This window comes from Labrus bergylta, chromosome 8 (genome assembly GCF_963930695.1).
Source record: "Labrus bergylta chromosome 8, fLabBer1.1, whole genome shotgun sequence".
NCBI classification, from domain to species: domain Eukaryota; kingdom Metazoa; phylum Chordata; class Actinopteri; order Labriformes; family Labridae; genus Labrus; species Labrus bergylta.
Genome location: NC_089202.1, coordinates 22,723,251 through 22,739,838, shown reverse-complemented (window position 1 = coordinate 22,739,838; position 16,588 = coordinate 22,723,251). Strand labels below are relative to the sequence as shown.

Below are 16,588 nucleotides of genomic sequence, written 5' to 3'. Positions count from 1 at the left end.
GAATCAATCTCAGGCCATCTGACAAACAACCCATTCTGTCTCCAGAATCAGTTTCCAAAGCTGAGAGGCCTGGGGGCAAAATGATTCATGATCCGGGCTACGATAACAGCACAGACAGTTGGCCAGTGTGGTACATATTCCACTCCACTTGCTCCTTTAATGTCAGTACCACCATAAAGCAGAGGCCCATTCTCAGATGCAGCTTTTTTCTTATTCGCCTGTGGCAAGGAGAGGATTTCTGGAACTTACACTGGAGCATCTCCTGCCTACTTACAACAGCCCACATGTCTCCTGCGTGACGCCGTGACTTAATGTTCTGGATTTGCCTGCAGGATATTCAGTTTAATCTCTGCAGAATCACACTGCAGATATATACGAACTACAACAACACCACCAATCACGTTTTATCTCAGGTGAATTAATACATATGATAAGCTGAGAAAAGGTGTGAGATGTGTCATTTTAGAATGACAGCCGTCTGCTTCCTTTCAGACAATGTCTGACAGGTCTGCTGAAGGAAGTGGTTGCAGATGGATGACATAGTAACAGTTTCCTGACGCAGATCTTTTTAAAAAGTTCTCGTTAACAGAACAGAGCTTCCTGTTCCAGTTAAAGTAAACAGCAGGTTAAATATTCAGAGTCTGTCTCTTTAAAATGTCACATGTTACCAGAAGGGACAGCTTGACTTTTGTTTAAAAGTTATTGCACTTTAATTAATGGATCTTACGTCAGACTCCAGACGTCTCCTGGGTAATTAAGTCCATCACTATTTTTTTTTTGTCACTCAACATAACCTATTAGCAGCAGTGAATTTACAATCTCATTAAGTCTGTGGTTGCTTTTGGGTCAATCATAGGCGCTCCATGACATCTCAGTGTCAAAATACCTGCTGAATAAATGCTAACAGCGTCTGCTGTGTCCATGGCAACCAAGACTCAACCATGCTGCAAACTTGGATTGATTACAAACGCAGCGCAGCTTTGCAGTGTATTTTCCTATGTGCTATTATAAAGGAGTGTTTGCTGATTCAAGACTAAAATCCAGCATCTATATCTTAGACTAAGGAAAGTCAATAAAGCAAAATGTGTTCGGTTGTAGACAAAAACTGTCTAGTTGACGACGCTGGAGCAATGGTAGGAGACGTTTTAGAGGATATCTTTTAAGTCACCTAGCTACGCTTCCACAGGCAAAAGTAGCGAACCCTCTTAATCAGAATAAGCTTTTCAGTTGGATTTTTAAAAAAAATCTCTGTATTAAGCAAAGCCAACGTGTAATTTTGTGCCAGAAATATCTCGAGTTCAACCATCCCTGTTTGTGTGGGAACAAACAGGGATGCAATCCTTTTGAAAAGAAACAGACAAGGAGAAAAACCACACCAGAGGAATTCAGAGCCAAGTCATCTCCTGTTCACAGATAGTTATCAGTCTGTTAAAACAATGATAACTTAAGTCCAAAAAAACAAAAAAACACCTAATAAGCATTTTGTTCTAGTTAAAGTAAACAGCATGTGTCCATGTTTTGACTTTTTTTTTTTTTTGAAGATCCCTGGCCTCAGACTCTTCAGACCTGTGAGGTACTAGATCCACTTTAATCCAGATTAAACTGAAGCCCAGTAACCTCCTTACACCTACCTAACTGTGTGACACATCTGACTACTTGTTTGTCTCTTGACTGCCTAACCTAGATGCACCCAAAACATGCCAGTTTAATCAAAATCATTGATCAGGCACGGATGCAGCCCCCCCGCCCCCCCGTGTCTGAGGCACACAAAGGACAGAAAGTGGTCGCTCTCCATGTTTGGTGCATCATTTTCATCAGGATTACATGGGGGGGGGGGGAAACACCACGTTAGCATCAGAGACTATACCCTGCACACTCTGCAGGAGTCAAACAATCAGTCGTTAACCCGGCACAGCGGAAACACAAACAGCAAACACACGTTTCGCTCTAATTTCAAAACCAGTGAACTGTTTAATCCAACGCACGATATTGTAAGCTAGTTAAATCACACTGCACGTACTCATAGAGAAGATGTGAATAACCTAACAGGAGGGGGGGTGTTAACATGCTTTAATTTGTTAGAATACAGTTCACACGGGAACCTTACTGAAATACTTTGATTAAGACTTCAGAGCTAAGGCAGGAAATGACACTCCCGTTAGGTTATGCTGCCAATGCTAACAACTAGCCAGCTAGCTAGCTCCCATCCAACTGTAGGCGGACGACTGGGCGTTGGTTGCTCCGACAACTGCAGAAGCTCAAACAAGCAAACTGCTCGAAAAGCGACTCCGATCCTGTTTCTATCACCGCGGAAACATTTTTCACAAACACCCGGTTTCTTGAAAAAGTCTCGACAGTGTCTGGCTGCAGCAGTCTCACCCATAACGTTGACGCTCCCAGCCGCCTCAGAAAGCGATCATTCACAAGCCGACATTCCCCTTCTCGCTACTTTCTGCTTGGAGCTACGCAGCGTGAGGCACGTAACGTCACACGGGCTTAACGGGCTCTACGCAGAGGGAATGACGTAAACGCTACGTGAATCGCAGAGGGAGGAAACACGCTCATCTCGCGAGAATATGTAAATCTTTTCAGTATCAACGAGTTCTCGCGATAATCAACCCTACAAGAAGTTTGTTTTTATTTATTTATTTTGACAAGGGAGTAAAATGTGAACACAGTACAGAATTATAAGTAATACCCTTTTTATTTTATTGTTTATGTTTTTTTGTCTTTGCATTGAAAGGTAATTAGCAATCAACTACACAAAACCCATTAACGTAATAAGATTTTTTCCAAACAAAACATTAAACTGTAATTTAATTTGTACATTGTCTGGTTGCCAGTAAACCATTTAAGTACACTGCACTAAAAAAAAGGTATTTAATAAATAAACAAGGGAATAAGTTAGAATAATCAAATCATATAAATGTATTCGAAAAAATAAGACAACATAGTTTTATACAATTACATGATGTGAACGTAGATTTTTCAGATAAGACCTCGTTTGTTGGCAAGCAGCAGTTTATTTATTTTAATATAAAGTTTATTTTAAGTCTGTGGTCCTTTTTTTTCTACTCAACGTCATTTCAGCGTCAACGTCAACGTACCTGTTGATGGAATGCGAACAGCGTCTGTTGTCTCCATGGCAACCAAGACTCCGTAATGCTGCTAACTTGGACTTGTTGAAAATGCAGCGGAGCTTTGCATTATCTTGGCTTATTTGTTATAGTAAGGAGGGTTTGCTGTTTGCCGGAATAAAAACCAGCATCTATTTCTAAGACTAAGGATATTCAATTAAGCAAAATGTGTATTTTTGTAGGCAAAATATTCTAATTTACGACGCAGGTGCAGGCGATTGACTCGATAGCTAAACTTCCTCCAGCAAAACTGTCTAACCTTCTTCTTTTCAGTTGGATTTTTAAATATCTGTGTTAAGCAAGCCAAAATATTCTAATGTTGTGCCACAAATGTTTTAAGTTGAGCCCAGTACTCCTGGAAACAAATGGGGGATGCTGAAAATGTCCACAAAAAATAGACAAGGGGAAAATCTGCCCCTGAAATCCAGAGGAATCCAGACTAGGTAAGATAAGTTATCTCCTATTCACAGATCTGTTAAACAATAATAAATTAAGTCCAATGATAAACTTGTTTTGTTTTTTTCAGAGAATCTCATGATCTCAGAAGGCTTCAGTCCCTGCTTGCCAAAATCAGCCCCAGGCAAGAGGTGAACAACAACAATAACAAATGATGCCACGCTGAAGGACTGTGTCTAGACATTTTGATAAGGATACAGAGCAGCTCATATTTCTGCAGGCCTGTGTATATATGTATACTGTGGTATGAGACTCTGGTTGTTGCAGGTGGCAGCGCTGAGTCACAGTAAAGCACGCAGCGGTGGAGCCAGCAGATCTCAAGGCCTGTATCCTCCCAAAGACACCAACAGACTGAGGAGGGAGAATGACGTCAACAGTGAAACTGCTGAACTGGAAAAATTCAGGTTTTCATACAAAATTCTGCCTTTTTTTTAACCATGTCATGAAAATTCTTCAGACCACATATCAGAAAGTGAATAATCAGCTATAGTTCTTGTTACAGATGCATCACTACCTTGCAATACATTTCTTTAAATCGATACTTAATGGTGTTAGGACCAGCCTATAGGGGAAACCAGCCGTAGCACAAAAGTGACCCTCTCCTTCCTCACTCCCAATGATGAACCTCAATTTAAACACATTTTCAGCCCACAAGAACATTTATTAACAATAAAAAAAAATTGAGTTACTTTTGCGCCTTTATTGTAGAGACAGGACAGTGGATAGAGTCGGAAATCATAACATGCGGGTTAGAAGCCACAGGTCAAATTTGAACCTGGGCCGCCCGCATTGAGGACTATGGTCCTTGCATGGGGTGCGCACTAACCACAACACCCACCATCGCCTCTGCTTTGGTTCTTTTCAATGCTATTGATCATTTAAAAATATGAGATTGCATAGTTTTCAAACAAATGGTATCGACAGCGTTGTTGTTCAATTTGAATTGTGGAATGGGTTTGTTTCCCAGCATCACGTACAAAGACCAGCGATGTTTCAGAAGCCACCCTCTGCGTACACTGTTCTCTGACATCCTCACATCTTTGGTCAAGAACCGACTCTGCAGGTTAACACTTTAAATTACTGTCCAACTTCTTCTAATTTCTTATGATTGCTTTTTTTTATAACTGACTATTTTAACTTGTCCTATAGTGAGTGGATTGACCACGCACTGCCTGAGTCTGTCCTCAGAGTTCTGATGTGCCTGAGATTATTGATCAGAGATCCTCAGCATCAGGTACTATGTGATAAAAACTTTACCTTTTATTGCTTATTGTGTATTTTATAAAGAACACTCCTCTTTCGTCTGCTTTCTTTAGAAAATCCTCCATCAGCTGCAAGGCATCAACTTACTCGCAAGGGTAAAAAGATTATTTCTAACATGCCCTGACCTGCTGTGTTTTATGATTTATCCACTTTAATATCCTCTTTTACTCACTGCTGTCATATTTCTCATTTAGTATATGGAGTCTGTTACTTCCATGTACATATCATGTGGTGAGCAGGCGTTTGCGGAGCAGAAACTGGTCACAATGACATGTGAGTAATCTGAAGGTTATTTGAAGACACTCTGATAGCTTGAGGGTTTCTTTTTATGTGCGTCCTCATCAGTGCTGCCTTTTGCTGATTTATCTGCAGACATGTTTCAGAAGCTGTCTGCTGCTGAAAATCAAAGAGTCTGCATCATCCAGAGCGGCGCTCACAGGGTGAGTGATACGTTCTGATAATGTTATCTGTGTTTATGAGTGAGATGGTTGTTTTCATATCAAACTACACTCAGAGCCAAAACATGAAGCCAGTCCTCTTTGTGCTCAGGAATAATGCACTGCTGGTGGTGACTCAACTCATGTTGTAAAGATAATAAGGCACTTCTGTAGGGTGCAACAGGTTCATAACTACAATTTATTCATATTTAAATGCAAATATTTACTCTCAGGTGTCAAATGAAGAAATTACATTTTGTCTTGTGAGAAAAGCCTCTCACAATTCCTGTTGTTAGATGTTTGGCTTTCTTCTGTAAAGGAATGTCTCAGCTTCTTCTAAATTCACTGTACTCTGTCTAAAACAGTTTTGTGTTTATAACAAAATGAACCATTTCTAGACTCTAGTGAAGCTCCTCTCCACAACAGACAGCCGTGTGCTGCTGGGGGCCCTGCTGGCTCTCACCACATTGTCTGAGAGGTTCGAAAATACTTAATTTAATTTAATGCATTTAATTCATTCATTCATGATGTTGCAAGATGTGTTTTTCTCCCACAGCCCTGAATGCAAGGAGGAGATTGGCCAGCTACCAATAGTGGAGAACTTGCTCGTGATACTGCAGGAATATGACCTGCTGTCCAAGAGGTCAGTTGTTGATAAAGTTGTCCCATGTGGTGTTGCAGTTGTGAGAACATTTTCTTATTTATGAGTGCTAATAATACCCCCAAAAATATACAAATAAATCAAGTCCTGTCTAATTTTAGCTCATCTTTTTTTATGTTGTTTTATGACCCTCTGGATACTTTATAAAGATTAAGAAGACTAACATAGAAGCAAACACAAACCATCTTAATGTGATGTTTCCTTCAGAATGAGTGCAGAGCTGCTGAGGCTCCTGTCCCCTGTGAGGCAGGTGAGGGACCAGGTGAGGGAGCTGGAGGGTCTGCCTGTTCTGCTGAGTCTGCTGTATAGTCAGCACCTGAAGCTGCTGTGGAGCATCAGCTGGGTCCTGGTCCAGCTCTGCGAGGAGCCAGACACCAGAGCAGAGATACGGAGCTGGGGCGGGGTACAGCATCTTCTGAGACTGCTCAAAAGGTTTGGGATACCAATGCATATTTGATATTTATATGACTTTATATGAATTCAATTTGAATTTTTAACAATTGCTGTTGAATTTAAAACGTTGTCTTAATTCAATGAAGTACAATTTTGTCCAACCAAAATCTACATAAATTGTGTAAAAACACCCATAAAAGAAAAGACTGGCCAAAATTACAGTGAGCACTTTTAGTCCATATTAAAGGTATTCGTTCTAAAGAGCTACTCCTAAACTTTATTTTTTTCAGCCACATTTTTAATCTCAACTGCAGGTCAAGCTTCAGTTCACATATGTCCTACATTTCCCATAATGCATCCTGACGTATGTTTACAAGTTCAGAGCAGAAAGTTTGCAATATGAAACTAATGCATGGAAAAGGAAAGATGTCTAACAGGGTGGTGAGTCATAACAGAACTCTTCAACAGCGACAGGCAGTTCGTCTCTGACCGCTCGTCCATCGAGACGCTCTCCAGTGCCAACGCAGCCGGCCGCATCCTGAGAGAGCACATCGGAGAGGAGCTGAGCCTGCAGGAGGAGGCCGACAACTCTGTGGCCCTGCAGTCAGGTCAGGGTCATTACAATGTACCTCAACATGAGGATGAAATCTTAAGATCTTTTCTGTTAGTTTTACTGGAAGTTAGAAATCCCAAAGTGTAGTTTTGTTCTGTTGAAATGAGAAAATGGTGAAAGATAGTCGGTAAATCTTTCCTGTAAATCCTCACCCCAGAGGAGTCTTATCAGTGGTCGAGAATGTAAATAGTTTTTTCCTGTAGTGAGAATCCAGATCTTTTTGTAGTTCTGATTTTGATCGAAAGGCTCCTACATTTCCTGTGCCTACATTTCTCAATCCACTGGATTAAATAAAACTATCTTGGGTCAAAGAAAAAAAATATCATAAAGCTTTGGTCACGCTGGCTAAATTAGTATCCTCAGATAATTTTCAGCAGAATAAAGGGGGCAGTGTTTCAGTGTTTCCTGTCTTTTTTCTTCTCGTTGTTTAGGGGGGTGTTTTGTTCATGTTCACTGATGTGTCTTGATCTCCGTCTCAGACTATAGAAGAAGAAGATATACTTTATTAATCCCAAGATGGGAAATTCAATTTTACACTGTTGTTGAACATGCTACACACACATAGGCTGAAATACACACATACACACAAACAGGAGCCAATGGACATGCACTAATGGAGAGATGTCAGAGTGAGGGGGCTGCCCACCGAGAGCTCGTGAGCTGGTTGGGGGTTCGGTGCAAGTGCAGCACCTTGGCAGTGCTCAGGAAGTTAACTGGTTACCAGACCAATTTCCTGACTTGGTCCGCACCAGGACTTAAACCAACCCAAGAAAGTCCCTACATACTGAGCTTCTGCCGCCCAAGTTTATACGATTTCATGCCAGGGTTCTTAAATTAATTTATACCCTCTTTAATTTCTTTTCCAGCCTGCTGTACTGTTCTGACTGAGCTCTGCCTGGATGACACATCTGCTCACCACATTGTGCTGGTAAGAGAGAGTCCTTCCTCAAAGACAAAGACAGTTGATGGAATAGGAATGAATAAGTGCAGAGTCCACCTTTGCCTAAAACAACAACATAATAATCATTTTAAAACTTTGCATTAATTAACCTGATGTTCTTTTCTTAGGAAAATGGAGTCTACATAATTGCAAAGTTGATTTTACCAAACGATGCAGGATCCAAGTTCTCATCTTTACAGGTAAATTCATTGATTGCTTGATTGATTCATTTGAATTATGTTATTTGCAGCTTGTCTAGACCATAACATGTAAGGGAGGTCCATACAGTAAATTTGCTTTTTTAGGTATCTTTTATTCAATAACAAACCAAGAAATGGTAGAAGGTTATCTGTCTTGGCTGCCCAGAGGGAGAGAGAGAGAAAGATAGCTGTAGAAGCCTGGCTTATATGCCCCTCCACTCAGGTGAAGCCCAGATGCAATCTCAGGCTTAGAGCATTGTCTCTGACCCTAACCTTACTCTTTTTATCATTTTACACTAAGAGCAATGAATGAACATTAAAAAAGTAACATACTTGTCCATCTGTTTGCTTATTTACAGTGCTATGCATTCCGGACCCTCCGGTTTCTCTTCAGCGTAGAAAGAAACAGACATTTATTTAAGAGGTGATGTTTAAAAAAAACACATTTATTACTTTTGTGTCATTTTTAAAATGATTCTGCTACTGTTTGACGTCTGCTTTAGAAAGAAATCTCCTCAAACTCTGGCTGGTGCTGTTATGTAACCGTTCATCCTCTCAGACTCTTTCCCACAGACCTCTTTGAGATGTTTATTGATGTTGGACATTATGTTCGGGACCTCACGGCCTACGAGGGACTGCGAACCAAAGTCTTTCTCTGCACTGTAAGAAAATAGGTTCATAAAGCTTTCATCCAGCTGGCTTTGAGGTGTAAAATAAAAATACTTTAATTTATTTTGGGATTATGTAGATGACACGGGGGTTTCTTAAACTTGAAAATGGATGATTAACTGTGAGTTTTATAAAGCAGGAAGAGGAACTGGACAGCCTGAGAGAGAGCATCGAGGCTGTGGACCAGAACCGTCCTCCCCTTAAAGTCATCAATGGTTACTTCATACTGGACCATCTGGGCACCGGGGCCTTCGGGAGCGTCTTTAAGGTATGACACTCAGAAATGATGGAATCTGGTTGGTTTATGTTTATTTTAAGATCTTTTAAACTGGTGCAAAGTGCTTCAGGTGGTTCCAAATAGCAACCTGTGGTGTTGAAAGTGAAGCCAATGTTGAATTGCAAAAAAACACCACTGAGTGTCCACTTGAGGCCGGCTGCAAAAAGCCCTCAAAGTCCCATTAAAATGCCTTATATGACTGCAGTAAACATATTCACAACCTTGCACCTTGGTCTTTATGGCCCATTTCTTTATTGGCACACACTTTAAAGGTTGTGATATTTTTTCTGTTTATCTGTTTTGATCAAATGAAGTCTCAGCGTTTTGCATATATTTGCAAAATGATGAGCGTGGCTGAGTTGACTGAAAGGTGGGCATGTCTGTCAGTTGGTTAAAGTTTCTGCCATCCTTGGGTTTCAAAAACTACGCTTCAGTTATCAGAGTTTTCGTCAATGTTTTCTAAAGTCTATGGCTGGTTCAAATAAAGTGTCAAAGCTCTAACAAATATATTCAATCCCAGGTCCGAAAACAGGGCGGGCAGAACCTGCTGGCTCTGAAAGAAGTGAACCTCCACAACCCGGTGTTCGGCAAAGACAAGAAGTCCAGAGACAGTAACGTGGACAAAATTATCTCCGAGCTCACGATCATCAAAGAACAGGTTTCTGTTTTGTAAATGAAAGTCCATGTCAGAACTTTTATGACCAAATATAGCGTGTCATGTGTTTGCTGGCTCTTCTTTTCCAGATGACACACCCAAATGTTGTCAAATATTACAAGACATTTCTGGAAGGTGAGAGAATTATTTTAACCAACTGTTTAAGTTATCATGAGAAAGGAGCACTACAACAATAAAAATCTAAATTTTAGGTGAGAAGCTGTACATCGTGATGGAGCTGATCGAGGGAGTGCCGCTGGCTGAACATTTTAACTCTCTGAAGGAGAAGCAGCAGCAGTTCACAGAAGACAGAATCTGGAATATTTTCATACAGGTAACAACTCTTCTTCATGTCACTCTTATCAGGTAAATAAATCTCTTCTTTTAACAGTTTATTTGCCCTGGAAATCCCCAGTCAGGGTTAATATACAACTGTTAAATTGCAAATTGTGTATGCTCCATTCAGTGTCACTTGCCAACTGGAAGTCTATAATCTTGTTAATTTGGACTTTGACTTTAAACTCAGACTCTTTTTGTGGACTGGAGACCTACTTGCTAGTTAAGTGCCCATAGAACAAGTCATCACTTTTAATTCTATTCATGTCATTTCTCAAAGAAGACAAACCTTTTGGCTGTGTGGAAACATCCTAGTCTTCCATCCAGATAACCTTTTGGGGGATTTTTGTGCCTTTATTAGAGAGACAGAGCAGTGGAAAGAGTCAGAAATTGAAGCGAGAGAGTGGGGAACGACACGCGGGAAAGGAGCCAAAGGTTACATTAGAACTTGGCCCACCCACTTTCATGGCCTCTGTACATGGGGTGCGCACTAATCCCTAGGCTACTGGCACCCCCTATAACTTCCCTAACTGATTTTCTCCATTTTGGCTCAGATGTGTCTTGCGTTAAGGTATCTGCACAAAGAAAAGAGGATAGTCCACCGCGACCTCACACCAAACAACATCATGCTGGGGGAAAAGGACAAAATCACCATCAGTGAGTTGATTCACAGCTTTCTTCTCACGCTGCCGTATCTCATTATAAAAGTAAAACCTGTGCCTTTTTTTGTGCCTGTAGCTGACTTCGGCCTGGCTAAGCAGAAAGAGGAGAACAGCAAGCTGACGTCGGTGGTCGGCACAATCCTTTACTCCTGGTGAGGAAATCATTCTGAACATCCAGACGCTGGAAAATTAAATATTTGATTTATTGAGTTATCACAAGGACTGTTTCTTTGAAGGGTGACCAGGTGCCAACAGCCGAAAAGTGGGACTCTTGGTAAAGGTTGCCATCAATGAATACATTTTTATGTGAGTTCCTCATACATTTGCGTCATGTGTTAGTCCAGAGGTGGTGAAAAATGAGCCGTATGGAGAGAAGGCTGACGTCTGGGCTTTGGGCTGCATCCTGTACCAGATGGCCGCTTTACAGCCTCCGTTCTACAGCAGCAACATGCTGTCACTGGCCAACAAGGTGTTGTGTAAAAAAACATAAAACGTACACTCATGAACACACTCTGGACTTTAAAACGTGTGTCTCTGTGTTGACTTGTTCTTGTCATCTTTTCTTAGATTGTTGAGGCCCAATATGAGCCTGTTGAGGAGGGAGCGTACTCAGAGAGAGTCACAGACATGATCAGATGGTGAGCGGTACGACCCCTCAAACATGGTTACTTTTCATTTTAATGAAGGACACAAAGGGAATAGGCTGATGGTCTGGTTAACAGAACAAACATAGAAGGATCAAATCTTCTTACTGAAAGTTGTTTTTATTGAATTTTGCATTATTACACACATTAACACGGACAGATTCCCACCCCCATACAATCCCCCCACCCCTTGCTGTCACTCATGTTTAAAGACTCTTTCACTACCTTGCCATATTCAGTTGACGGGTAAGATGAAAGACGAAGAGTCAAATCTTCTTAAATATTTCTGTAATAAGAAAGACATTAATTATTGTAGTAAATTCATCCATTACTGTCTCGTAACATCTGTTAGGTGTTTGAGTCCAGATGCAGAGCAGCGTCCCGACATCCGGGCCGTCAGTTCCAGGATCTCTGACCTCATGATGAGGCTCATGGACGGACTCTACACTTCCCAGAATGCACTGGAAAGGAGAGCGGAGAGAGACAGGAAACGAGCGCAGAAGTACTTTCTGGAAAAGCAAAGAAGCAGGACGAGCTGCTGTCAGTCGTACATGTGTCAGGTGAAACGAGACGTAATCAGCCAATCAGGAGTCCTTGAGGACTTGTATTTGTTGTTTATTGAAGATGTTGTGATTTAATACAGAAGTTATATTTTAGTATTTGTCCCATTAATTTTAAAATCAGCTTTCTACATTTTTCAGGAACAGTCCCTCATAAATAATGACACTCCGACTCCTCGCTCTTCAGCAGCCTGCAGCTCAAATCACAGCGAGCAAAATATCGGTCAGGGTCAGAATTCAACTCTCTGTTTGTTCACTGATTGTTTTATTCTCTGTGTTGTGGATTTATCTCATATAATGAAGATTTTTTGGCTTGTTCTGTTTTTTGACAAAGGAGTGAAGTCGAGGGACAGTGTGACACCTGACCAAACTGAGCCCATGTAAGTGAAAGATGTCACGTTACTTATTCTGTCTGTTAGGTGGAGAATGTGTTCAGTGTGCAATGGAGGGAGGGGCTTCACTGAACATGCTCTACAAGAGATGAATGTGTCCAATCAGATTCCTTTGTCGGGATTAACTTTATCGTTTTCTCGATCTGCCTTTCTCCTCAGTGGGGATTATGTAATGACAAATGATAAACCAAGACCAGGTATGCCTGCTTTAATCATTTTTTACTTCTTTTAATTTGAAAAGACTAAAATAAATTATTTTGCTGTTCATTTGATATCATGTTTCTCTTTTGCGTTTAGCTCATCATCGTCTGTTAAAACTCAAATCGGAAAAAAAACAATTTGAACAGAGTATACATAAACGACCCAACACCCTAAGAGCAGATGTTTAATATAAAAGAAGTCGAGGCTGTTTAAATGTAGATGTCTGTGTGTTTGTGTCCCTCAGTGTCTGCAGGGATCTGTGTGTCTCAGAAAAAGCTCCGTCAGATCGATGATCCCATTCAGAGACTGCTCGTGCAGCTGCACAAAATCATCTTCATCACTCAGGTACAGCTGTTTCAGAATTTATACGACGGTTTATCAAAGTTAAATTTCATGCAGAAGATATGACGCATCAGTCAAGGTCAATTCTGTGACTGTACTTGTGTTTTGTGATTTCATTGATTGATTATTTCACTTGTCATTTTTTTCATCTTTAGCTTCCACCATCCCCGCAGCATGACATCAAGCGGCGGGTCGTTGAAAGATTTAAAAAGTCGCTCTTTCAATGTGGGAGCGATCCATACAACCTGAAGGCGGAGCTAAGCCAGGTCCGTTACTGTCGACTTACAGTATGTTGCCGCAAAACACATAAATGAGAATAATCTTCTATATCTTATTTTGTGCTGCAGCTCCTGCAGGCTTCTCCAGAGCTGATGGAGTTAACCTCCACCGGTTCAGACTGGTGGCCTCTGGTCCAACACTTCACAGGAGACCCACATTATACTGACAACACAAGTAGCAGTTTCCCCACCTTCTCACCTATATGTCCAATAATGAACAGTGCTATACTGCAGGCTCCGGCGGACACAAGCTGTTCATTTGATTTTCTTTTTCCTTCTGACAGGAGACGTGAATCTCAAAGATGGAGTCACCTATCAGCAGATGCAGGTCAGATTCTCAGCAAGAGTGGTATCGTGTGGATTCCTTTTTTGTGGCTTTTTTGTTGAGAGTTACATGAGAAGATCGACTCTACTCTTATGTCTGACGTTAACTTAGCTTAGCACAAAGACTTGAAGGAGGGATAACCAGCCAGTAATAGCCCAATAGTTTAGTACAAAACCCTTTAAATATAAAAGCTGCAGAGTCCCTTTGCACCTTTAAGAAAAAGCTAAAGACCCAGCACTTTATGAACACCTACAACCTTAATGATGACGATGATGATGAGGATGATGATGATGGTCTTGTTTGATAATGTTGATGATAGTTCTTTAGGATAGTTTTGATGCGGATTTGAACTCTAAAGACCAGCTGTCGAGTTCATGCTTTGCCTCTGTGCGTCGCCTGTCAACACCTTACGTGTCTGAAGGTAAACACGTGTCCGTTAGCAGTGAAGTGATTTCCTGTGAAAATGTTTCTTTTCAGGCGATCATTGAGGAGCTGCTGGAGGAGAGCAGATACTTCGAGAAAATACACAGCAGGTGACTCTTCCAAAGCCTAAATGGGATTTTCCTTTTTATGGTGCCTGATAGATTGGGGTGCCTGTAGCCTAGAGGTGGTTAATGCACACACCATGTACAGAAGCTAAAGTCCTTGAAGCGGGCGGCTCGGGTTAGAATCCGACCTGGGGCTCCTTTACCACATGTTGTCCCCACTCTCTTGCCCTAACATGCTGAATTAATTTTCTACTCACCTGGCTGCTTTATTGTTAAAGTTTGGCTGCTTGCTACAGCTAATAGATGTATGCACTAAAAATCAATATTAGCTGCTACGAAAAAAATATATAATTTTTTTATTGTCTAGTGTCGACTCTCTTTCTGAGCTTTTCACCATCTTTGCTTCCCTGACACTTCACGCAAACGTCACAACTCGGTAACCCGATGTCCTTGAACTTTGAATTTTGAGGGGCGTTCATGCCCTCTTTAATATGGTTAATTTGAAATTTCCGAGGAGCACATGATGTTATAGAATTCCACATATTTAAAAATATATTGAATTTTCTAAATTGGTAATAACCTCTTATGATTATAATAATAATTTTTCATGTGTTTTTTGTTCACCTTAGGCTCCCAGAGAGAAGAAATGACCAAGGAAACAAATGACTCTGATCATCATCCATCCTCAGACGTTAGTTTAACCTGCAGCTGGAAACAAACACAAACATGTTCCAGCGTGTTGACATTTTCATCAATCTGTGTTAAAGGAAGAATATTTATTTGGGGGCAATTTTTTTATTAGATAGGACAGCTGAAGAGAGGCAGAAAATGTTAGGAGGAGAGAGTGTAAGGGGTGACATGCAGCAAAGGGCGAAGGTTAAATTCAAACCCAAGGTAACTGGCTACTGGCCCCATCAAGCTGTGTTAATGAGAATTTTGCACGTTGACTTGAATTGTTAATAACCTCAATTCAAAACCTCTTCCTCTGTAATTTATAACAAACATAAGTGTGAAAATTCATCAGTCCATCCATCCATTATCTTAACCGCTTTTCCCGTGCGGGTCGCGGGGGGCTGGAGCCGATCCCAGCTGTCATTGGGCGAGAGGCGGGGTTACACCCTGGACTGTTAGCCAGTCAATCACAGGGCTGACATACAGAGTCAACCAGCCACACTCACATTCACACCTACGGGCAATTTAGAGTCACCAGTTAACCTAACGAGCATGTCTTTGGACTGTGGGAGGAAGCCGGAGTACCCGGAGAGAACACACACATGCAAACTCCACACAGAGAGGTCCTGTCAGACGGGGATTCAAACCAGGAACCTCCTCGCTGTGAGGCAGCAGCGCTTACTGTGAAAATTAAAGACTTATGTTTAGTTATTTCATGAATTAACTGACGGCCTATAAAATGCTGAAAATGTTTCCAACTCCTTTGATGTTAAGACCTCTAATGAAGCAGCAGATACAGAAAAGAGTGTGTTTGGAAGAAGGAAGTGTTTGGCATTTTAAGAACAACTTAATCTACGGTCACAGTAGTTGCATTTTAATTAGTTGATTAATAAGCTCACCTCACACCTTTTTGTTCCTCAGGGATTTAAATCTTGTATACGTTTGTTGTGATGAAGAATCTTCAGAGACTTTTAAAACTGCACTGTGCATGTGCGTGTTTGAAAGTCATGTTGAGGCTGATGTGTGTGTGTTTTTGTTTGTTTAGTCCTCGATAAGCTAATCATAACAAAGTGAACCGGCCTGTGACCTGCACGTAGACACTGACACGACGAGTAACTCCACCGCCATCATCATCACCCCGAGCTTTTTTTATCTGTCGGGTTCGGCTCCTCCGTCTGTAAAGCTCTCACTTTTGTTTTGCCAGGTTTGTCTGACTGTCGTGTTTTTAATACTCAGGAGGACTCAGACTCTTTGATTGTTTTAAGTCCGCCCTGCAGGACTGCTCGTCACTGTGTGTGTGTTTTAAATGGACGTGAGCCAAAATGTAGTCGTTTACTTCACCTTCAAAGAGCTGCAGCTTTTGCAGACAGTGAGAAAAAAAGGTCAGATGTTTGGATTTGTTTCCACATTTTGCTGAACTTTAACTTAATCAACATGCACTTTGAATTTCTGTTCTCATTTTCAATTTATTTACCATTTCAAAACATGCTTCAGTGTGTATTTTGACTGTCATGTTGAGCTGTAGAGGGCAGCAGAGGACACTTTCCCATGCACTTTGATCCAAAAGGGATTCTTTACTGTCATCTGTATTTTTTAAAAAGCTGTTTTTAAATGATCTGCTAAATAAAAACTATTTAATTCACACACTTAGGTGATTTATCTCTTCTTTAAGGAGAAAATGCTTCGATTAAAACAAACTCCTTAATGCAGAGAATGTGGACTTAATTGACCACTGAGCAGAAAACCTTTTTGATGTGCTGTAGTGTAATTACTCAGAGGAGCCACAGGGGGCAGTATAACCTTTGAATTGAAGAGAGGACGAGCTGGTCTTTAACAACCTTACAGCTTGAAAACTATCACCAGGTGCTGCTTTGTCACCTTAGAAATAATTTCAAAAACCTGCTCTTTAAGAAGAAGCATGAAACAGAGCAAGAAAATCCAGAACAGAAGAATTGAATCCTCCAACAAAAACATACAAAATGTGATC

The 16,588-nt window shown here is 41.0% G+C and overlaps 1 protein-coding gene across 1 annotated transcript; it reads left to right on the top strand.

Annotated features, from left to right (window-relative positions):
• Nucleotides 1–2,229: 2,229 nt before the first annotated feature.
• Nucleotides 2,230–16,245, top strand: nek10 (NIMA-related kinase 10). Its single transcript, XM_020653569.3, has 34 exons — nucleotides 2,230–3,580; nucleotides 3,664–3,724; nucleotides 3,861–3,997; nucleotides 4,561–4,656; nucleotides 4,743–4,827; nucleotides 4,910–4,951; nucleotides 5,051–5,129; nucleotides 5,229–5,296; nucleotides 5,692–5,771; nucleotides 5,850–5,936; nucleotides 6,162–6,386; nucleotides 6,816–6,955; nucleotides 7,827–7,888; nucleotides 8,029–8,100; nucleotides 8,460–8,524; nucleotides 8,660–8,762; nucleotides 8,909–9,037; nucleotides 9,567–9,704; nucleotides 9,791–9,836; nucleotides 9,914–10,035; nucleotides 10,592–10,694; nucleotides 10,776–10,851; nucleotides 11,039–11,168; nucleotides 11,267–11,337; nucleotides 11,696–11,903; nucleotides 12,045–12,126; nucleotides 12,238–12,283; nucleotides 12,455–12,492; nucleotides 12,741–12,841; nucleotides 12,994–13,104; nucleotides 13,186–13,291; nucleotides 13,401–13,444; nucleotides 13,919–13,974; nucleotides 14,559–16,245. The coding sequence occupies exons 1-34, from the start codon at nucleotides 3,510–3,512 to the stop codon at nucleotides 14,593–14,595; spliced, it is 3,117 nt and encodes a 1,038-aa protein (XP_020509225.2). The 5' UTR covers nucleotides 2,230–3,509; the 3' UTR covers nucleotides 14,596–16,245.
• The last annotated feature ends 343 nt before the right edge of the window (nucleotides 16,246–16,588 follow it).

What these genes read in the sequence shown, in the direction of transcription:
- nek10 (XM_020653569.3), top strand. Translation starts at nt 3,510, where the DNA reads ATGCTGAAAATGTCCACAAAAAATAGACAAGGGGAAAATCTGCCCCTG. An exon ending in GCATCAACTTACTCGCAAGG is followed by an intron (nt 4,952 to 5,050) that starts GTAAAAAGATTA and finishes TTTCTCATTTAG; the next exon opens with TATATGGAGTCTGTTACTTC. An exon ending in CCTTCGGGAGCGTCTTTAAG is followed by an intron (nt 9,038 to 9,566) that starts GTATGACACTCA and finishes ATTCAATCCCAG; the next exon opens with GTCCGAAAACAGGGCGGGCA.